Source organism: Osmerus mordax, chromosome 4 (assembly GCF_038355195.1).
Source record: "Osmerus mordax isolate fOsmMor3 chromosome 4, fOsmMor3.pri, whole genome shotgun sequence".
NCBI lineage: Eukaryota > Metazoa > Chordata > Actinopteri > Osmeriformes > Osmeridae > Osmerus > Osmerus mordax.
In genome coordinates this window covers 18760812-18784834 of record NC_090053.1, presented here as the reverse complement: position 1 = coordinate 18784834, position 24023 = coordinate 18760812, and the positions used below count along the sequence as shown (strand labels likewise).

The 24023-nt window shown below is 47.2% G+C and overlaps 2 protein-coding genes across 3 annotated transcripts; both read right to left on the bottom strand.

Annotated features, from left to right (window-relative positions):
• Nucleotides 1-2017: 2017 nt before the first annotated feature.
• LOC136941470 (septin-7-like) lies at nucleotides 2018-21273 on the bottom strand. Of its 2 annotated transcripts, none has more exons than XM_067233943.1 (13): nucleotides 20977-21273; nucleotides 18368-18467; nucleotides 12666-12772; nucleotides 10363-10463; nucleotides 9990-10124; nucleotides 8118-8235; nucleotides 7861-7953; nucleotides 7288-7384; nucleotides 4436-4487; nucleotides 3981-4106; nucleotides 3581-3716; nucleotides 3291-3436; nucleotides 2018-3065 (listed from the first exon to the last, which is right to left on the bottom strand). In XM_067233943.1, exons 1-13 carry the CDS (start codon nucleotides 21013-21015, stop codon nucleotides 3026-3028), a joined length of 1290 nt encoding a protein of 429 aa, XP_067090044.1. In that variant the 5' UTR covers nucleotides 21016-21273; the 3' UTR covers nucleotides 2018-3025. The 2 variants fall into 2 exon arrangements, with proteins under 2 accessions (XP_067090044.1, XP_067090045.1); XM_067233944.1 differs by having other exon boundaries at nucleotides 18368-18464.
• Nucleotides 21274-21677: 404 nt separating this feature from the next.
• ccl35.1 (chemokine (C-C motif) ligand 35, duplicate 1) lies at nucleotides 21678-23337 on the bottom strand. Its single transcript, XM_067233945.1, has 3 exons — nucleotides 23115-23337; nucleotides 22393-22507; nucleotides 21678-22214 (listed from the first exon to the last, which is right to left on the bottom strand). Exons 1-3 carry the CDS (start codon nucleotides 23182-23184, stop codon nucleotides 22100-22102), a joined length of 300 nt encoding a protein of 99 aa, XP_067090046.1. The 5' UTR covers nucleotides 23185-23337; the 3' UTR covers nucleotides 21678-22099.
• Between the last annotated feature and the right edge of the window lie 686 nt (nucleotides 23338-24023).

Below are 24023 nucleotides of genomic sequence, written 5' to 3'. Positions count from 1 at the left end.
ATGTAAAGGAGGGAGCCTATTCCACCCAGGCCCCCTTGTTGCTACACCCCTGATACATGGCCTACTATTGGGCAAAATCTATTCTGAAATCATGTTAGAAAAATGTCTGGTCTCCGTTAAAACAAAACATTAATTTTGTTTTCCAACGAGTGTTTCTATTGTCTTTGTTGTTTAAGGATTAATGTTGCCACTAAGAAGACTATTTGCTTGGCCCTGCTTACGGTGTTTTATAAAAGTGCCTTAAAGAGTAACTAAACATAAAACCCTTACCCCCTCCCCCCCCCTTCTTTTTTTTACTCTATAGTTAATTACACATGCATGGCTAAACTCATCAATCATGGTCCTGATTCTAACATATCTTTTTACAAAATCAGTCGAGTTGAGAGTCAAGAAGGAACTTTAAAGTTATTTACATTATAATGTATGTAATAAGGCAAATACTGTTCATGGCTCCCTTTTCATTCCAAATGTATCTATGTTCTTCATCATCAATTGTCATTTGTTTACCCTTTGATTTAACAGTGCTATAATAACAATGTATTTAATTGTAATAAATAATTTCCATTAATAATTGATTACTAAAAGATATGTCTGATACAATACACCTGCAATTGTACTGTCATTGTTCGTGTGAAATCTATGTGGAATTAGGATTCCAAAGATAGGGAGCACACATTTGTCTTGAAGCATAATCTTCTCAACTTTAATATTAATAATGTACAGTTAGATAGAGAGAACAGATGATAATAAAATGAAGAACAGCATAAAGCTGAACAGAGTACAAATAAAAGAAAACAACAATAAAAAACAACTTCTAACGTCACATCGAGTTCACTAGGAGGTTCTGGAGAAGAGAGGGTAAAACAAACCGAGGGAGAGTCCCAGTGAGAGACTGTGTAGGGTAGAGGAACCATACAGACTGTGTAGGGTAGAGGAACCAGACAGACTGTGTAGGGTAGAGGAACCATACAGACTGTGTAGGGTAGAGGAACCAGACAGACTGTGTAGGGTAGAGGAACCATACAGACTGTGTAGGGTAGAGGAACCATACAGACTGTGTAGGGTAGAGGAACCAGACAGACTGTGCAGGGTAGAGGAACCAGACAGATTGTGTAGGGTAGAGGAACCATACAGAGACTGTGGAGGGGGGGCATAGTCTACCTTATGATTCAGGTAACCTAATAGGAGAGCGGTCCTGAGAAAATATACTCTTGGCATAGGTAATTGTGTGTGTGTGAATGTTTACTGGAATGTCTTTGCGAGGTATGGTATAGGGTGAGAGATGTGGAAGTTAACATTAAGTTAACACATACAGATTATGGCGTATATCAAGAAACCACTTCATGTGATTCACCATGTGCAATGAACTGTATAAAAGCATTAGATGTATTGCAAGATGTGTATGTAGTGACCACATGTTCTGTAGTGAGATTACAGACTTGTGTGTGAATGATTGAATAGTTTGTGTGTCCCTTTTGCATTCAATTAGAGTGCATCTTGTAAGACTCTAGGGGACCAATGCTAAAATAATGGATTCTATGAACCAGCACCACTGAACAATCCCACTAACAGTTTTAAATATGGATCTGAGCTCTTTATCCATCCATACACATCATCATATAAGAAAACACGATGTATTGTGGAAAGGTAAGGGTTAGGGGTCACACAGTCAGGTGCAGATTGAGGGGCCCTTCCAAAACCGAGTTCTTCTTCCTGTGCCCTTCTGAGGGTCAAAGAACAGCATATGAATGGTGAGCAATGCAGTGTAGCACCAATCACAGTACATACTACCCCTCAGAGTGGACACTTGTAGGATTTAAGTAGAGAGAGCCTGGGTTAGTGGTAAGAGACTAGCCCAAGGTCAGAATGACCTCTGCTTCCTACGAGGCTCCCAACACAGACAGGTAAAAGGGCTTTGTTAGGGTTAAGGTCATCCACAATTTCACAATATAAAACATAATCTTCATCATCATCATCACCACCAGTCATATCAAAAAAGAAAAAAGAATTGACGCAATTTGCTAAATAAACCATATATTCAAAGAGGAACAGGAAGATCAGCTTCAGTATGTGTTTCCAGAATGACAATGTTGATGTTAGCTTTGTTTTGTGTGTTTGTGTGTTTTCTATAGAGCACAAATAATGGAAACTTGGTGCGAATTGCATCATCAGGCAAAGTCTATGACCTCAAACACACGGTTTAATGTTACACACACATGCACAGACACGCACATTAAACACACACAAACCGGTCATCTCTTGTTGAATACCTGGCTTTCAACTGTCCTCTCACGGCCATTTTTCCATCCTTCTCTTCCTGTCTCTAACACATTCCAACCTGACACATACTCTTCTTAACCTGCAGAACGTACTGTGCATTCCACTTCCAAACACATGTACTGTCCACACTCCTGTTTACAACACACTATCCAGGTGTACTGGGGAATGTTCCTGCGTGCATGTCTGTGATTATATGTTGCACATGCCTGTCACCATGGAGTGTTAGAATGAATAATCAAAAGGTGAGAGGTATCTTTCCAGGAACAAACAGATGAGAAGCTGAATCGCCCTCAGGCAGAGTAGGTAGCTACTAAGTGTACTAGCAAGGACAGATGGCAAGTAGTACATATTAAGTGTACTAGCGAGGAGACAGTTACAGTAGTACATACTAAGTGTAGAGGATGGCTAAGCATGGTACCTGCCATGTGAACAAATCCACAGCTCAGAGGGACACAGGTTCCTCGTTGTCCAGAATACTAAAGATTATTCATGACCAACACATGCATTCCACACAAAATCTAACAGTTTTGGCAGATAAGCCCTGCTTTGAGGGATGTGTGTGTATGTATGTTTGTGTGTATGTGGTGTGTAAGAGTATGACAGGAGCATCCATCTGGAATGTTGCTATGGAATGTCTTGGTGTGTGTGTGTGTGTGTGTGTGGTTTGAGGGTCACAAATCACGTGAGCATCAAAAGGGATGTAAAATAAGTTTCTTGTGTTAAATTGTAAGAACAGTTTGAACATTTAAAAGATTTTTCCTTTCTTCTTGTTCTTTTCCATGGTCCTAGAGGAGGAGAGAGAGAGAGAGAGGAGGGGGCAGCAAAAGAGAAAGTGAGAGAAAGAAAAAAGAAAGTAATGTTCGTGAGGATATGTGTGGATCACATTAAAACAACAAAAGTTTCGGAAGTAGCTGTTGACGTTCAATGTCGCAAAATAAACAACAACGTTGCATAGCCTAGTTGGTATGGTAGAGTAGTCTCCAGTAGGAGCGGTTTAATGGGTAACGCACTTGGAGGCATCCAACTTCTGCTGTTCCAGGATCCTCTGCTGGGCTTCCCAGTTGGACCTCTCCTCCTCATGCTGCCGTCTCTTCTCCTCCAGCTCCTTGTACTGGGCCTCCAGGTTCTTCTTCATCTGCTCATGACGACGCTCCAGCTGGAGACATGGGAAGGTGGAGAGAGACGGGGGCAGGGTCATGACCAGAAATTGACACAGGCACACACACACACACGTCTGAAACTCTCTGTCTTTCTCGACCCACACACACGCAAACACACACACGGCAGCCTGGACACGTACCTCAGCCTCGGAGTCCTTCAGTTTTTGCTTCTTCTCCTTAACTTTCATCTCAAACACCTGCTCCATCTCCGTCTCCATCTTCTTCATCTTCATCACGTGCTCCCTCCGCTCCTCCTCCATCTGGGCCAAGGGGCTCCTGTGGGCCAGGGGTCAGAGGTCAGGAGACTTCCAGCATTGATGAGATGGAAGCTCACAGACTTAAGAAGACTTTCCTTCCCAAAGGCGTGGTTGGAGATACCTGTCACATCCAGTACATTGAAGGTTCCTATGGGCTAATGTTATATAGGTATCCTAAGGGCCTATGTTCTAGTCTAGTATACAGTTCAGGGCCTCTGCTTTTCGTTTGTCACCACTCCTTATAGGACGTATAGGGCTGAAGTACTGATAAGGGGCCTCATACTTGGTGAGCTGGCCCTTGGTCTTGGTGGTGTCCACTCCGTTGCAGGTGACGGCTGCCAGCTTCCTGCTGCGATAGTTCTCATAGTGGACATTGTTGGTCACGTCCTTCAGGTCCTGCATGTGGGTCCTAGGGGAGGACAACAGGGACAAACTCAGTACAGAAGGTCACAAATGGTTTCTAAAATACCTTTCCTTAGGAAAAAAAGAGAATACCCACACAAGTGCAAACACAACGGTGCAGACACACACACACACACACACACACCCCTCAGACACACACAACCCCCTCACACAAACACACAACCCCCTCACACACACACACACACAACCCCCTCACACACACACACACACACGACCCCCTCACACGCACACACAACCCCCCCATACAAACACACACACACAACCCCCTCACACACAGACAACACCCTCACACACACAACCCCCTCAGACACACACCTGATCAGCATGTTCCGTAGCACGGTGAAGTCACAATGCTCTCCGTTCTCCACTGGAAGGAAGAGACAGACACACTCAGAATCTCTCAGTGGCGTGTGACATCACACTCATCATCATCATCATCCTCATGACTGAAACTAAAGATGGAATAAAGGCACGACTACAGGAAGGTGACCATGTAATGATACCATGGGGTTCGACCACTAAGAGAGCAGCCTGTAGATCAAATGACTGTGTTATCTTGTGAAGCTAAAGGGCTCTACTGCTGTGCTGTATAATCACAGCTGGGGGGTTGTTACAGTGGGCTATTCAAACACAGACATGCAGCAGGTGAGACAGGTATGTCACATCCCATTATTGATTACAGTACACAAACATACACGCCCAGAACCATCGTACCGCAGACACACACATGCCTTACCACACTCCAGCCAAACAGGTTGCATGGTTAGCTAAGTGCTTGACCCCCGGCATGGGTAGATGATGACTGAAGTCTCTCTACTTTATCAACACAGGTATGGTTTGATGATTTTATGGGATTCTGGAAAAGGTCTGCAGAGACGCAGTATGTTGCTTTTATAGGATCGCAGGTCAGCAGCACACTGTAATGGAGTGGTAGTGGTGGTCATACTGTATAGGGTGGGGTGGTGGTGGTCGTACTGTATGCATGACTGACATGATACTTCTCTATTGGACAGCACAACCCGTCATCACAGCTGGCAGTCAATCAAGGTGAGCCACTCAGGAATGCTCCTTACTTTTATGACATTCATGCAGTAGCCCCGCCCCCCCTTACTGGCCCCCCGGCGTGTCTGGCCAATCACGTTTTAGTCACCTACCTGAGCGAGTCCTGATGGGGGGATGGGTTAGGGTACCAGTGAGCCACAGACCCAGGTCTGGCCCAGTTCTAGCCCAGACTAATCTTGCCTTTTAACCTGTGTCCACTCTGAGTGATTACTGAGTGATGGCTTGGGGTTATATGACTTGTTGATGAAGTTCCACTAGGGGGCGCTATGTGAGCAGTAATGGAGGGGTGGGGTGGGGAGGTGAGGGGTCGTTGGGGGTCACAGGTAAATAGGAACACGACATAGCAGAGTATGGTCTTTGCTGATTGGCTAAAAACTCCTGATGCCTCCTGGTCTGAATGGTACACTACTCAAACAGTGATTGAACAGTGTTTTGATACAACTAGATCATCAAATCAGATAGCCTGGCAATCAGGTGTTCCCAGACAGACTGCTAGAGCTACTAGCAGGGTTACATCAGCATAGTGGTACCATGGTGTGGACACACAGCGTGTGTTAGTGTGTGAGTGTGTTTGTGTGTGCGTCTGAGAAACCTGGTATGCGAGTACATTGTTTTTCATCCATGTTCTTGGACTGTATCCCACCCTTACCATGTCATCGGGTTTTTAACGGCTGTATGATTACTGACACTAACAAGGAGGTGAACAACCTCAAGTGTGAGCAGGAGTTACTATTTCAGAAAGTTGGGTGAAGTCCGTCCTGTACTGTGTCAGATGGCTGAGCGGTTAGGGAATCGGGCTAGTAATCTTAAGGTTGCCAGTTCGATTCTCGGCCGTGCCAAAAATGACGTTGTGTCCTTGGGCAAGGCACTTCACCCAATCTTGCCTCGGGGGGAATGTCCCTGAACTTACTATAAGTCGCTCTGGATAAGAGCGTCTGCTAAATGACTAAATGTAAATGCACTAGTACACCTCACACCATCAGGCTCTGTGATTGGCTGATAAGCTGCCCTGGTGTGCTAGTCTAGACTGAGACACCGGCGCTGGTGTTCACACTGGACTAATAAAACTTCTCTGAAGAGAAGCACCTCCAATGAGGTTTGGTAGTAGTAGAGTGTAGACTAGTAGACTGTGTATGTCTCCATATCAGCATATTAGGAGTGTACTGGTGTATGTCTATCTCAGCAGTAGTGTAGCCCCTAGGTACGTACATCAAGTAGTAATAGCACTTAACTAGGGTCCAAAAGTATCTAAAATACTTTCAATATACAGATGATTTGCATGTAGGATTTAACTTGTCTTGGATACCCTGAGATGGGCGGGTCTCTGGCTTGTAAGATAACTCTGTTAGTTCCAATAGAGTCTGAGTGACATGATTTTAGTGTAGCTAAACTAAAGCAAGGGCATTAGTGATACTTTAGGACCCAGTTCTGTGGAGTGCCACTCTGAATGCATAATGATGCCATGGCAACAGAAAGGTGGAGAGGAGGGTCAGAAGGAGAGGAGGAGAAAAAAGTGAAAGATGGTTTTGTTTACCAAAAATGCCCTCTGTCAGTCATGGAAAAGAATAGACAGGAAGAAAGAATAAAAAAGAGAGAAAAAGAATGAATTTGATAGACTGGTAAACGGTCAACCACAGAGCAATTGAGAATGAAATAAAAATTGACTCTCAGAAGAGGACTAAAACAAAAGAAAACTTAGTGGAAAACAACATCAACATCAACAACAATCCAATGGTGAGAGGAGGGTGACACAGTCTCTCTCTCTGATGTCACTGGGGGTGGTGGAGTGCTTTCTGCCCGAACAACTACAATACCCACGCCACACCCTGTACATCACCCTTTTCCAGAATCCCTGTCAGTGTGTAACACACACTGCGTGGAGAATGTATGTGTGTGTGTGTGTGTGTGTGCGTGCGTGCGTGAGAGAGCGAAGAGTGCTTGGAAAAAAAAAACATGCACCGTGTTTCTGGATCCTGACCAAGAAGCCATGCTCCACCCACAGGTGTTGTGATGTTAATAACTGGCAATCTCAACAACAACACCAGTAACAACCACAGTCCCGGCCCACCAATCAAACGCCACCATGCCCCAGCCGTTCAGCCTACCTTCAGCCACGCCCCAGGGGTACTGCCGACCTCTGACCTTCCTGCCGTTGACCTCGATCACCACGTTGCTGCCTACAACTGCCAGGGGCATCCGCTCCTGCAACAGAACATGACGTGACATCACAACAGGATGTCTATATTTCGGACTAATTGGATACAACGCATCGTGACAGAAACACGTCGACGCAACACAGCATCACGTAAGGTGCAGAACAGGACACAAGGTTAGTAATGAGCTGGTATCGACCAATAGGGAGGGAAATAACAAACATGGGCTGGAGCATGGAACAATATGTGATGTAACTGTGCCTCTATAGACTAGCTGTCACTGCCCTCTATCTCTCCATCTCCTCATCATTGTGATTGGTGTGATCAAGATTGATGCACAATATTGATGCACAGTGTAGTTACGTAAGCTGCTCCACTCTGCTATACTGAGTCCTACCTGGCTACACTATGTTCTGTTCAACTACCGGGCTCTACTGTGTTCTATTCAACTCTACTTTCGCCTGCTTGATTCTACCCGACGGTGCTCTGCTCTGCTGCACTCTGCTCCACTCTACCGTGATGTACCTTGATCTTGCGGATGAGCTTGCTGTCCTCGTCATCCTCCGTGTCAGGAAACTCATAGATTTTGATCTTGTGTTCCTGGATCTCCTTCATGATCTGGGGAGACCAGGACAAAGCAACAACTATTACATTCACAAATAGGCACAAGCAACCAAATGCATAGCCCCTCCCTCCCCACAGACAAACACACTATCCTACCTACATATACACGCACAGACCCCCCCCCAAAGCACACACACACACACACACCAGACACTGACCTGTTTCTTAAATAGCTGGCACTCCTCAGGGGTGAGTGTGTCTGCCTTGGCAATGAGAGGGATGACGTTGACCTTGTCATGGAGCCTCTTCATGAACTCGATATCCAGAGGCTTCAACCTATCAGAGGCACACACACACAGACAGACACACACAAACTGTAAAAACCACCTGACTACTAACTGATGAAGACAACGTAAATGTTGGTAAATGCCATCAAACATCAATCCTCTATTAGTGGGATAGAGAAATATTACACACAATACAAACCCCACAACGTTTCAAATACATTCTGACTACTAGGGTTATTTCTTAGTGGGCTTATTACTGAGACAAAGACGTTCCGAATGTTAAGTACGAGGAGGCGCAGTTCATCAAGTCACCCGTAGATGTCTCCCAAGACGAAACCCAAAGGTGCAGAGCCTGAGACAATGGAAGTCTCTTCTCTCTGTCTCTGAGGACCAGTGCTAATGAAGTCATGGTGTGTCGTTTTTATTGATGCTGTAGGATGTCTTTGCTGTGGGTCTGATGAGCTATCAGAGAACAAAGGGGCTTTTCTCCACCCACACGTCCGTAGACAGAGAACTCTGTCCAGGCACGGGCAAGAGGAAGGCTCGGTGGACTGCCTGGAGGTGTATGTGTACGCGTGTGTGTGTGTTTGTGTGTGCGCATGTGTGTGAATTATCAGAGAAGGAGGGCTGTGTATAACAAGAATGCAGACAATGTCAAACATCCAGCTGTTCCCAGGTCACACAGGGTATGCGTGTTGTGTGTGTGTGTATGTTTGTAGAGATTGTTTGTCCCTTCAAAAGTTATTATCAACATATGATCAAATCTTATTCATAAGAGTAGTTTGATCCGTGTCTTAATTTAAAATATAAAATCATTTGAGTCAAGATAATTTGCTACACTGGTGTATATTGAAGGACATTTCTAAAGAGCAGGCATTACATTGGTATATTAGAATCCAAGCATCAATGGTGACAATCTAGAACTGAGGAATCATTGAGAATGTTCTAGAATCCAGACATTTTGATTTCAGGGACACTCGGTGAGCTGCATCCTGTCTTTTGATTGGCTGGCTCTGTGATGGTGAGAGTGAGCTACTTACTAGCCCCATCCCTGCCTCCACAGAGCGTGCTCAGTCTACTGGGCGTTATGTAATCTGCTGGGTCACAACACTGCACGCCTCCATCTAGCTCTCTTTATCTCTGCCAGTTTTTTTGGGAGGGATGGATGGTTGGAGAAAGGAATGGAGGGATGGATGGAGAAAGGAATGGAGGGATGGATGGAGAAAGGAATGGAGGGATGAAGGGAGAAAGAAATGGAGGGATGGATGGAGAAAGAAATGGAGGGATGGATGGAGAAAGGAATGGAGGGATGGATGGAGAAAGGAATGGAGGGATGGATGGAGAAAGGAATGGAGGGATGAAGGGAGAAAGAAATGGAGGGATGGAAGGAGAAAGGAATGGAGGGATGGATGGAGAAAGGAATGGAGGGATTTACATTTTTAATGACATTTAGTCATTTAGCAGACGCTCTTATCCAGAGCGACTTACAGTAAGTACAGGGACATTCCCCCGAGGCAAGTAGGGTGAAGTGCCTTGCCCAAGGACACAACGTCAGTTGGCATGACCGGGAATCGAACTGGCAACCTTCGGATTACTAGCCCGATTCCCTCACCGCTCAGCCACCTGACTCCCTAGGGATTCAGGTATGTCCATCCATCATGGATGGAGAAAAGAATGGAGGGATGAAGGGAGAAAGGAATGGAGGGATGGATGGAGGGAAGTAGGGGCAGATGTTTTGATAGATACGTTGTTGGAAGAAGAAAAAGAAAAACGAAGGCAGGATCTACAAGAGCTCCACCTTACCCATGTCCAGAGGGGGCGATGAAGTACAGGCAGCAGTGCACCCTGTTGTCAGGCATCAACCTGCGGTTCACCCTGGACTCAGCATTCAGGAAGTCCTCACACTTACTGTCAATGTAGTTGATGACAGGTTGCCAGCTGAGAAACAGTGAGGAGGAGGAGAGGAGAAGAGTGAGTGGAGGAAAGGAGGGGAGGCAAAACGTAAGAAGGGGTAAGAAAAGGGTCAGGGGGGGATACAGAGAAGAGGAGAGAGAGACGGATCGGGGATGCAGGAGAGAGGGCAGAAGAGAAGGTGAGAGAGAAGCAGAGATTCAGACACGGCCCACTGGAATGTTATGCCAACACTGACAGGGCATGGCATCACAACACGACTCACCAGTTGCTGTTGTCCACGGCGTCACCAAAACCTGGAGTATCGACGATGGTAAGAGTGAGCTGCACCCCCCCCTCCTTTACCAACACCTTGGACTGTTCCACCTGGAGTGACACACACACACACACACACACAGACTTCTTACACAGCACCTACATTCACAAGTACGCATGCCCAGCACACACACACACAGTTCGCTGGAACTTTTTCAGGGAACGTTAATGCAGGATATTCCTGTGTGTGTGTGTGTGCATGTGCGTTTATAAAGTATGTGTGTGTATTCAGCTGCCATAACACACAATACACTGCAATGTGGTGTGTGTGTCTTCACAGGTCAGGCCAGTGAGATGCATCATGTCCTGCAGCAGGAGGAGCAGGGCTGCTAGCTAGTTTCACATGGACAGTTATTCTGGGATGACCTCGTTCAAGGCTGCCTCTCACTAGCACATTCCTCTGCCTCCCTAACCCCTTATATACTCTGTTTTTACTTTCAAACTTTCAAACAAATTATACACCCAACATGCACTCTGCATACTTTCCTTGTGCATGTGCTTGGCATATGTGTGCTTGTGTGCAGGCGTGTGTGTTATTTCTGAGCATAACCAGCACCGCTTTTTGAACCGTTTTAGTGACAAAAACGGTGGCAGCAAACCTCAAAAATGTCTACCCGTCAACTGAGTGAAATGGGGAGTTTAGGGAATGTGGCCGTTTTACAAACAAAATAGATTGTTCCAGAATGTAAATATTGTTCCCTGCCTCTTGTCTCCTCAGCTGAAATCAGACAACACCATTTTGCTCTCGACTGTCAACACACGCACACACATTCACATTTAGATAAACATCATCACTTCAAAGCAGACAAATACTGTAAAATCCCGTACTCAGTCAATGTGTATATTATGTCTTTCACTTTCAAATTCCCGAGAATTTGACGATTCCCATGGTTACCATTATAATATATCGGCACCCTCAGTGTGAGACCAACTGGGCTTTTCTCCAGCAGAATGAACACTGGACGTTGTAGTCGTGTTTAGGCTGCGACTGGGCCCAGCATTTGGTGGGAAAGTGGCTGCGGGGTGTTGAGTTTCATGGGAACATTCCTGACCTCCTATTGACCCCTCAGAACCCTGACCCAGGGACCCTCCTCCCCCCTCTCCTCTCCGTCCTCCATCCTCATCCTAAAACCATAGCCTCTTCCTCCCTCTCCTCTCCTCTCCTCTCTTCCATCCTCCTCCTAAACCATGGCCTCCTCCTCCCTCTCCTCCCTCCATCCCCCTCCTAAACCATAGCCTCCTCCTCCCTCTCCTCTCCTCCCTCCATCCCCCTCCTAAACCATAGCCTCCTCCTCCCTCTCCTCTCCTCCCTCCATCCCCCTCCTAAACCATAGCCTCCTCCTCCCTCTCCTCTCCTCCCTCCATCCCCCTCCTAAACCATAGCCTCTTCCTCCCCCTCCTCTCCTCTCCTCCATCCCCCTCCTAAACCATAGCCTCTTCCTCCTCCCTATCCTCCCATTCTCCAACTCCTCCCATCTCAGTCACCCCTTCTTCCTCCTCTCTCCCCTTCACTGTCACCTTTCCACATGCCTCCTCCCCACCGTCTTTCCCTTGTCCTCCTTCCCCCTTATCTTCCCTGCCGTTCCTTCCCCGGCTCTTTCCATCGCGTCCACATGCCAAACACACCTCCCTACCACGCCCTCAACCACACGCACCAGTCTGTCCCTCTCTGACACCCCCCCCCCCGACACTGCTCCGCCACCCTCCCTCAATCTCAACCACAGACACAACCCCCCCCCTCCTCCTCCCCCTCCTTCTGACTGGTCCTCCAGATGCAAGCTCTTCAATCTGTCCCTCTTCTGTTTATCAAGCCCTTATATGGATAAAAGAAAAAAGCCCTCCGTGGCCTCTCTCTCCCCCTCCCTCCCTCCCTCCCTCCCTTAGGCCTGGGTCTCTGGGATCGTTGGCTCTGGCCTGGTCTTTGTGTGACAGTCTGCTGCGGTTAGCGAGTTTGTTTGCTTAGGCCTGAAGGCTGCATGCTGAGCTCTTTGTGGCCTCTGCCTGGGGGTGCAATCCATAATGGAGGGGGACGAGGAAGAGGGGGATGAAAAGACAGGGAGGAGGAATGGAGGAGGTGGAGGAGGGAGGCTGTAATTGAGTTTGGGATGGGGAGAGACGGGGGAGAAACAGGGGCCAGAGTGGACATATGGAGGGGTTTGTATAAACCAGTGTTTGTGTGGACAGGGAGGTTGTTTGGGAAGAGCTCTGGGGGAGATGCAGAGAGGGAAGCCAGCCGCTGGCCAGCGATGGTACCTGCACAGTCTTCTTGATGCGCTGGGAGGGTCCAGGGTAGTCCTTGGAGTACAGGTCGGTCAGGAACAGGGAGTTGATGAGGGTGGACTTTCCCAGGCCAGACTCACCTAAAGGGGGAGACACACACACACACACATGTCCCTCGGGAAACCACAACTACCATAACCTTAACACAGTGACTGGAGGAGCCCAAAACACCCACCCCCCACACACACCCCCACCCTTAATGTCTTAGTGAGAGCAGCAGAAGAGGAAATCAAGATGATTCACCGCTTCATCAGGGAGAAAGGTCAGAGGCTCATTTGCCAGAGAAAGAGAAAAGGCTTTCACTTTGTTTCCTTTTCATCCTTCCATTACCTCTCTCTCTCTCCCCCTCCCCCCCCCCTCTCTCTCTCCCCCCCCCCCCCCTCTCTCTCTCTCTCCCCCCCCCCCCCTCTCTCTCTCTCCTCTCTGCCCCTCTCCTCCCTTTCTCTCTCCCTCTCTCTCTCTCTCCCTCTCTCTCTCTCTCTCTCTCTCTCTCTGTGCCCCTCTTGCTCTTCCTGTCTCTCCCCCTTTATGTCCCTGCTTTCCCTTTTAAATATGACTCAAAAACATCAAACTCAACTGCACGCACGCACACACACACAGAAGCGCACTGACCTAACAAAAACACACGTTGCTGTGAATAATAGGAGAGCATCTGGCTCAAGACTTGGTTCGGGGGAGGGACGAGAGGGAGGGTGAGAGGGAGGCACAGAGGGATGGATGGAAGGCGGAGGCAGGTAAAGTTGTGTAGTTGTCTAGTTGTCCTGGCAGTATTGCCTCCATCCAGACCAGCACTATCACCACTAGGCCTGCAGGGGGCGACCTCATTCTCCACCTTTCATACTAGTCTACACCTACCTAGCAGACAGACAGGTATAGCTCCTCCCACTCCCTCCCCGTCTCCCTCCCTCTCTGGTCATCTGTTTCAGTAGTGGGGTGTTGTTAAGGGTCAAGGGTTAGGGTTAGGGTCACATGTCAGGTCTAACACTGATGTATGAACCCCTCCCACTGGCTGCTGGGTAAACAGCGCCTGTCAGAGGACACACACGCACACGCAACTTCACCAGACTGTAGTTACCAGTTACCATAGAAATAAGAATGACTATCTGTGATATATCCATTTAAGGGTGTTGGTCAGATCTAAAAAAATACACATACCACACACAAACATGAGTTTTTTATCTTTCTCTCTCTCCCTCCATCTCTCTCTCCATCTCTATCCCTCTCTCTCTCTCTCTCCATCTCTCTCTCTCTCCCAGTTTCTTTCTGGCTCTCCCGAGGGATGATGTGCCCCAATTAGCTGTCCTCCTCTCAGTTTTAATTAGATATTGGTTCCACATGATCCTGGAACAGCAGCTTTATATCCCCCACCAACCAACCACTGCGGGGAGAGATGGAGGGATAGCTAAATAAATGGATGGACAGACACCCTATCTTTGGCTTGATTCCCCCTCTTTCCATTCGTCTCTCTTCCTACATAACTTCTCCTCCAGAAAGACAGACAGACAGGCACACAGACAGACAGGCACACATACAGACAGGCACACAGACAGACAGGCACACAGACGGGTAGACAGGAAAACAGGCAGAGAGACAGACAGAGAGGGAGACAGACAGAGAAAGAGACAGACAGAGAGGGAGACAGACAGAGAGGGAGACAGACAGAGATGGAGACAGACAGAGAGGGAGACAGACAGAGAGGGAGACAGACAGAGAGGGAGACAGAAAGACAGGCAGCGAAACAGACAGGCAGGCAGACAGGCCAACAGAGTGACAAGACAGGCGGAGAGACGGGCAGAGAGACAGACAGGCAGAGACACAGACAGGGTGGGTTTCTCAGAAGATTCTTGACATTCTTGTCTTTTATCTCCCCTCTCTCTTCCTGTCAACAAGCTAATGGACAGAAATTACCTCTGTGTAGCAGCTGGCCCCAGATATCCCAACACACACACACACACCTAACCAAGAACCATCACACACACAACTAGACGAACCACACACACACCTACAATCATCACACACCCCTAAAACCATCACAGACACAGCTAGACGAATCGTAAACGCACCTAGAAGCCTCACACACTGCCACGTCACTCCTCACCTACATCCACCAGGCTAGTGAGCCTGTGCAGGAGCACTGTCTGACCCCTCTGGCTCTTTTCCACTGCCAAACACAAACACTTTTTAATAGACATGTGGGACTCGAGCCACAGTAGTGTGAAATGAGACATCTGGATAGCATACAGGGGGAGGGGAGGTGGGGGAGAGAGAGAGAGGTAGGGAGAAATCAAGACTAAGAAGGAAATAGAGGGGGGGGGAGAGAGAGAGAGAGAGAGAGAGGGGAGGGGGGGGGAATGTGAGTTGGGGTCTTTCAGGTGGGCTAACTGCAGTAGTGAGTGAGTGGTCTTGTTTAGGACAAAGGGGATTGTTAAGAGCAGGGTAAAAGGCCACATGAGTACAAAAACGCACACAAGCACATGCACACACACACGCACAGACACACACACAGAGATATACCCACACCGAATGCTAAAGGGTAAAGACGGCTGGAAAGAGGATGTATGGTTTGTAATCACGCAAGTCTAAAATGAGGCCTCCAGATGACTAAAGTGATCCCAGAAGAGACTGTGAGGTCCAGTTAGGTAGGTTCTGTGGTTATGTTATTCAGTTAGCACAGTCACACATACACACAGAGATACGCACACACAGTCACACATACACACAGAGATACACACACAGTCACACATACACACAGAGATATGCACACACAGTCACACATACACACAGAGATACACACACAGTCACACATACACACAGAGATATGCACACACAGTCACACATACACACAGAGATATGCACACACAGTCACACATACACACAGAGATACACACACAGTCACACATACACACAGAGATATGCACACACAGTCACACATACACACAGAGATACACACACAGTCACACTTACACACAGAGATATGCACCCACAGTCACACATACACACAGAGATACACACACAGTCACACATACACACAGAGATATGCACACACAGTCACACATACACACAGAGATACACACACAGTCACACATACACACAGAGATATGCACACACAGTCACACATACACACAGAGATACACACACAGTCACACATACACAGAGATATACACACACAGTCACACATACACACAGAGATACACACACAGTCACACATACACACAGAGATATGCACACACAGTCACACATACACACAGAGATATGCACACACAGTCACACATACACACAGAGATACACACACAGTCACACATACACACAGAGATACACACACAGTCACACATACACACACAGTCACACATACACACAGAGATACACACACACACAGTCACACATACACACAGAGATACACACACACAGTCACATACACACAGAGATACACACAGTCACACATACACACAGAGATACACACAGTCACATACACACAGAGATACACACAGTCACACATACACACAGAGATACACACACACAGTCACATACACACAGAGATACACACAGTCACACATACACACAGAGATACACACAGTCACATACACACAGTCACACATGCACACACAGATACACACACAGTCACACATACACACAGATACACACACACAGTAAACATGTCCCTGCTGAGGCTCCTGCCTCAGGGGGACTGACAGAGGCTTTGGGAAATACTGTCATGTTCCTAGACTGACAAGACAGGCTGATTTGCTGAAAGAGCTTACAGAGGCCTCTGACTGGTCTTGCATCTCCACTAACAATCACCCGGAGATTTATTCTGAGATATTTCTGAACAAGCAAACAGCATTGGTGTTCCACGACCCCAATGTTTCAGAAAGATCTAGGACAGCATTGTCTCTTCTAGAACCACTCTTAAGGACCTGGGGCAGGGTTTTTGGTCTAGAACCCTGTTTCATAACATACGTGTACATTGATATGACATGAAATTTAAAAAAGGAAATAATCTCACAAAGGACATGTAGCACAGACGCAGAAAGTGCTAAAACTCGCAACTATTCTATTAATAAGCACCTGTCCTTTTCTGCAGACAATCCACATATCCCTGTCACTACTCCTCTGTTTATAGCACATGATTCGGGATCATTCTCTGTACACAAAACTTTCAGCTCTGTACACAGGCAGCACTGCAGCCGGGAGAGCGTCTGTGTAAGAGAGAAAGGGTCGAGGAAGAAGAGAGTGTGCACGAAACAGAGAAGGGGCCGAGTGAGAGTGCTGTGAGAGGAGAATGGTGCAGCAGAGCCTCGTTTGAGACTGAGCCACGGTAAACAGTTAATCCCAGAGATTACCCTGCCTAGTTTGCCTCCTCTCTCGCACACTCAGCAAGCAAGGAACTAACCACTAAGCCTGTCAGATTGTCTCAAACACACACACACATACACACACAAACTCTGCCAGCTGGACCCATGGACAGGAAACGTCTCCTTTCCTCCCAGAATGCCGAGCTGGAAAGAGCCCCATGGGCACTGCAGTGTACATCTCTTGGAGTGACAGCAGAATAGAATGGACAATTCGCCGTAACCCGGCTACAACAAGACATCTGATTGGCTGTCCCTTAAACAGGAACACCGAAACCCTCTAAACACACACACACACACACACACAACTGCCTACGGTGACACGCTACAACCTCAGCACGCACGTATATACTGTACGGAGCACACAAACACACCCCCACACAAACCACTGTTCACACTCACAGAAACACTGTTTACATAAACACACACAGATACAGAGAAACCTTCCTAAAATCCTCTATAAACATAGCGTAATGAAAAAACTTATAAAGAGGGAGGCCAGGGTTAGTAACACACTCCCATATTATCAGTGAGCATCAGACTGTTGGATGGGTGTTTGGACGTGGGAAGTTTGGCTCTGCTAAGGAGTACAAGTTTGAGCCAAGACACAAGAATGAGCAAAAGAAAGGGAGAGGGAGAGAACGAGGGAGAGAGAGTGACCAAGAGTGACGGAGAGTGAGAAAGAGAGAGAGAGGGGGGGCTTAGAAGTTAGAGGGCTGAAGCAGATTCCAGTTGAGTGTGAATCCTGCTCGCTCTCTCTCCCCATCTATCGCTCTTCCCTGCTCCCACTCCCGCACGCCCACATCTCTCTCTCTCCCTGCCCGCCCGCCTTCTCTCTCTCTCTCTCTCTCTCTCTCTCTCTCTCTCTCTCTCTCTCTCTGGCACAGAGAGGCTTTCACAGTGTCAAGTTTACCAAACAGGAAATTCAAAACCACTGACAGGGTATATGTGGATACAAGCTGGTCGGATCCTTTTGTGTGCTTGTGCGTGTGCATGTGTGTGCGTGCGCTTTGCTGGCAGCAACACAAACAGACAAACACACTTTCATGGAAAGCTTGGCAGCCCTGCTAGAAAAATCCATAGTATCTACGCAGCCATCCACCTCATAGAGAGATCATGGCTCAATACATCAATATTGGGAGCAGTAGGAGATTACAAGAGAATGAGATTCATCGTTCATTCAGACAGCATTCAGACAGACAGTTTTTAAGTCCATGTTTTACTGCCACCAATGAGAAAATCCCAGAAAAAAAGTAATATTTCAAACAATCTGTAATCAGCAACATTCCAGACATTAGTGATACAACCAGCAAGAGAGTGACTTACCAACAACCATGAGAGTGAACTCAAAGCCCCTCTTGACAGACTTCCGGTAAACCTGATTGGGGAGGTTGGCGAAGCCGACATAACCCTCCAGATTCCTCTGCTGAAAGAAAACACACACACACACACAAGCACACACACAAACACAAGCACACACACAAAGTTACTCTGAAATCTTGGCAACACACCACAAATAGACAACACACGTATCGGCTACACATTCCCATCCACATCCACGCACAAGCCCACACAGTGCCAAAGAGGATGTTTTCAACGCTGCTATGACCAGCAGCAGTAAAGAAGGGAGCCACAGAGGAGGGCTAGGGAGAGAGATGGCGAGAGAGAGAAACTAGCAGGGGGACTAGGGTGAGAGAGGGAGAAGGTGGACTAGCAGGGGGACTAGGGTGAGAGAGGGAGAAGGTGGACTAGCAGGGTCTGGAAGAAAGATGAGGGACATATCAACAGGATGGTTTAGAAAGAGAGGAAGGATCAACAGGTTACTCTGTAACATGTAAATATATTTACATGTTGGATTATATCCATCATATCCATCATCTGAGAAACGTCGTCATGGAGACAGTGTAGCTCACACCAGATGACGGCTAGAGCGTTGCCAAGCTGGCCATTCTCCTTCCTTGTGTCGTACTTCTCCATGTCTCCCTCTTTCTCTCTGTTTCCTCTCATCTCATCCCCCTCTCCCTGCACCAGTGTGGACAGACGCTGTCATGCACGCTACGCAGAGCAAACACAATTGATTGTTCTCCTGGCTCTAACGCTGCTGTACTCCACTGTGCGGTTCCCTCATGCGTGCCTCAATGGAAAGGTCAGAACTAGAGCTGAGAGGAGGAGGGAATGATGGATAGGGGAAGAGAGGAGAGGATGGATAGGGGAAGAGAGGAGGGGAGGATGGATAGGGGAGAGAGGGATGGATGCATAGGGGAAGAGGAGAGAGGAGGGAAGGGGAGAAGGAGGGGAGATAGGGGAGGGCAGCTCTCAACCGTAACCCTGGAGAGACAGGAGGAAACCATTCAACCCTTAGCAGCTCTACAGACTTGAATAGGGATGTCGGCTATAGTATCTTATCTCATAAGATCCTGTCTTATCTCATAGGTTTTGTCATAAATCTTATCTCTTGTTCATAGACCAGTCAGGAGCTTGGCTTCTAATCTCTTTGTCCAATCATCATCCACATTACTCAACATGAAACCAGTGTGGCTTGACCTGTGTCTGGGGCTAGACATCACGGATTTCATAGAACTGGTGTGTGTCCACATGTGACAATGACGTCATCCCACCAATCCAGCTGAATGGGGCCCTTAGCAATTTGCTACAGCCCCAAACTTACGTAATTGATGGAACCAACTGGTACAACACGAATCGATCCAAAATCGATATCTCGCTGTTTACGTAGTTCATTCTGTGAGCAGGTCGAGCTACTGTAGTTAACCCTACAGTAACGTACCATCCTCCGTGTCCCTGCTTGGTTGATGGACTGTCTGTCTCGTCTGTGTCAACCAGTCAGCAAGTCTGTCTGTTGTCCTATCCATCTGTCTGTCTGCTAACTAGCCTAGCCTGTCTGTCTGATTGTGTGTGTTATGTCTGTAGCAAGAGGGACGGTGATAGAGAGGGAGCAGCTGAAGTCCATGCATGGCTCTTTAACCCCTCCCCCCGTCACAGGCCCCTCCCCCGTCACAGGGTTAGTGGAGGGGAAGAAGGCCTGGTGGTGACATCATCTGCATTCCAATGAAGGAAGGTTTCTTCTCTGCAGCAGAAACACTATTCTCCTCCACCACTCATTCAATGACTTATTTGGGTCATTTGCATAAAGTACTGTACCTTACACCACATCAAAGACGGATTGCTTAAGCCTTGATTTAAAAAGCCCCAGATATAGGATGATCTTTAAATATTAGAAAAGACAAAACACGCAAAAAGTTGCGTAAAATTGGGATGAGTATGGACTGTGTCATAGAGAACTGGGTGATGTACACACTAATTCCCTAGAGTAGGCCAAGTTACGCTGTGGGTTGAGTCTTCCCGGCAGGCGATTACTATGCCTCTCCATCCAAGCCCACGGCCGGTTGGGGGGACCGTGAACGGTTCTAGCTGTCATGCCAGGCCGACTCAGTTTGATCGGTCAGTGTGAGAACGAATTTAATTTATTTAAATGTACTGGGATGTCATAAGGGTGTAATTACAGATGTGTCCCTGTGGCAGGTTTATTAGAATCTCATCGTTCGCTATAATAATGTACCGCACAAACTATTAGCTACAACGTCAAAATAATGTCTTAACACCGTTGATTCACCACACAAATGAGACTGCACTGTAAACAAGAACCCAGGAGGCAGAGCACGTTGGAAGATAATCTACGTGCTGGTCTAGGCTACACACTGTCCCTGCAGTCATGAGCGAGGGATATCAATGAATCTTGTAATGCCGCGAGCCAAGGCAATTCATTTGCAGAGTTAAAAACGCCAGCGATGTCAACATTGATAATGTCGCATGAGTAATGAGTAATAAACAGGCAACATTGAAGGAGTGAATTACGTACTGCACCAGTATTAACAAGTGATGCTACTTTCATGTGGCATAAAGAGAATACTACTTACTGCAATGCTGGAAACAGCAGATTCTGGTCGCTCGATCATTGTACCGTCACACCACCCACCTAGGCGCCGAGTAGATTAGGCATAAAAAGATGTCCAAACGCGGCGGAACTGAACACGCTGCCTCTAAAACACGTCTCTCTTCAACAGATGTAAGAGAGGGTCAAGCTCTATGTACCGATACAGAACCGCCGTGCCTTTTCGTGGGCCCAAATGAATTAATTTGGGTAGGTGGTAATAACATTGACTTTAGCACGGAATTACGTTTACAAGAGCGGAGAAAAATGCTACAGCGTAAGCTAGCAGTCTCGAAAGGCAAAGGTTTCGTCCGGTGGAACTGCACTCCCATTGGCCCAGGGAATGAAAAGAATCTGCCTCTAATAGTGATGTCATACACCATTCGACGGCGATGCTTTGTCGTTCAACATCAATCTTGTCGTCTAAAATCCATACCGTGCTGTTTTGAACCTCACGCGTTTTGCGAAGATTCATCATGGTTAAAACAAAAAAAATTCAGAAGACATTGATCACTTGGACATAGTTGTATTCTACGGCTGTTTTACGAAATGGTAGATTATGTTGAATGTTTTCTGTAAGGCTGGCTGTAAGTGGTATTTCTGCGTTCTCTAGTGGCGGTGACTCTGTACTACACGTGTAGACCAATATTGCAAAATAAAGTTGACATGAACAGTTATGCACTTTTTTATTGTATTTGAACACACATCTTTGATTCGATCAATTACGAGCCAGTGAAACATTAAGTATATAATTAATTCAGAAGAATCTAGTAAGATAATTAAGGTCATTTGTAAAGTATATGTCATGTTTACAGTCATGAGGTTAGGGTTCTGCAAAATTATTAAAGAAAACAACAACAAATGAGTATCCAAAAGTCAAATTACAATCTGCTGTTCAGAGGTAAATACATACAATATTTTCAGCATTATATAGTCACACAATCCTTTTAGTCATTTAGCATTTTCAGTTTATCCTTATAACTTTGTTTGTACTGATGTACTTTTTTATGACAGAATTCCAAGGGGAAAACATTATGTTTAGATGTCGATTAGCTTATCAGTCCCATGGTGACACTGGGTGTCATTACCCTCCAATGGTGCTGCCATGGTTACTGGAGGGGTGTCTCGACCCCAGTGTTCTTGTTGTCCAGGAAGCTGATGGTCTTCACCACCCAACTGTCAGATGGGCGGGCACACAGTTGGCGACCAGTTTTTATCTTCAGCCTGACAAAAGGGAAGGGATGCATCAGAATGCATTTAGAATTGCGAGAATCCAATCAGAACATTGTATATTCACACACAAACATGAACTTGAGACAGGACTGCCTTTCACAGGAACAGAATATGTACAGAGGGTCACACACACACACACACACACACACACACACACACACATCCTTACAGCACGGCAGGGGTGGAGCAGTGTTGGCTGGTCCTGGTGAAGCTGACCACTGGATGTTTGGGCTGACTGTTGATGAAGCTGAAGCAGCACTTCCTAGGTGCATTCATACGGAGCCCTACAAACACACACAAAGAGGCACTCGTTATGACAAGCAGGTGCATTCATACGGAGCCCTACAAACACACACAAAGAGGCACTCGTTATGACAAGCAGGTGGATTCATTCACACGTTTACACACATCCAAACGAGAAACACGCCTGCACAATAGGATTATAATGTCTCGCTGAGTCTCTTTTGTGTTTCTTCTCTTTAGGCCTTACCACTCTCTCTCCCTCTTTCTCTGTCTTCCTCCTCTCCTCTCCCTTTTTCTGTCTCTCTCTTCCTCTTTCGCGCTCTCTCCCCCCTCTTTAATTTCCCTTTCTCAGGATCTCTTTTTAAGTTTCTTCTCTTAAATCTATACCCCGCTCTCTCCCTCCTCTCTTGCTCCCTTGTTCTCTGCCCCCCCCCCACTGACTCTCCCTCCTTTTATCTCAATCTCTCTCTGTTTCTTTCCCCTCCCTCCCTCCCTCCCTCCCTCCCTCCCTCCCTCCCTCCCTCCCTCCCTCCCTCCCTCCCTCCCTCCCTCCCTCCCTCCCTCCCTCCCTCCCTCCCTCCCTCCCTCCCTCCCTCCCTCCCTCCCTCCCTCCCTCCCTCCCTCCCTCCCTCCCTCCCTGGTTCCTACCTTGGCTCAGTGTGATGGCCCCCATCAGCAGGAAGAGCACAGGCAGCAGAGAGAGGCGAGAAGCAGACATGCTGGAGGTCAAGGTGTGGCTGGAGGTCAAGGTATGGCTGGAGGTCAAGGTGTGGCTGGAGGTCAAGGTATGGCTGGAGGTCAAGGTTTGTCTGGAGGTCAAGGTATGGCTGGAGGTCAAGGTTTGGCTGTAGACCGGTTGGTAGTCTGTCTGTCTGTCTGTCTGTCTGTCTGTCAGGTTCCCTGCTGTGTGTGAGTGCCCTGGCACTGTAGCTGCATATATACCAGAGAACAAGAGAAGGGGCCTCCCCGGCCAAAGGGGGGCTGGTAATTCGTCATCTTCACGATTCTGACAATCGCGGGGGCTTACCAGTGGGCGAGTCTCGTTCATGTGTTCATGTGTTTCTCCCAGTATGATGAGGTGATTTTTCACTTCCCCTTTTTCACAGTTCTGCAGATACATTTTTATACGGCAAACAACTTCCACAGAATCCAGTTTAGAACAGCAGAATGAGGAAGTCGAGGCTTAGGGCTTTTTTTGACAGCCTAGAGGGCTAAGTTACATTCAGTGATTGAATGTGTTAGCTTTGTGGTCCTAATATCCTTTCATAGTTCCTAACTGACCACATGTTTTCTTTCATCACACCACATCAACAACCAAACACATTTAGTTTAGGAATGTATGTGATGCACAGTACAGACGGATATCAAATTAAAGGAAAAACTAATGTAAAGTGTCTTAGTACGGTGTCGAGCCAACACAATTCACCAGAACAGTCTCAATGTGCCTTGACAGATTCTACAAGTCTCCCTCATTTGATGTTTTGATGATGGTGAAGGAGAACAGGGGAAGCAGTGTCGGGCCGTCCACATCCAGAAGTGGTCTGTCTCTCTCGAGGG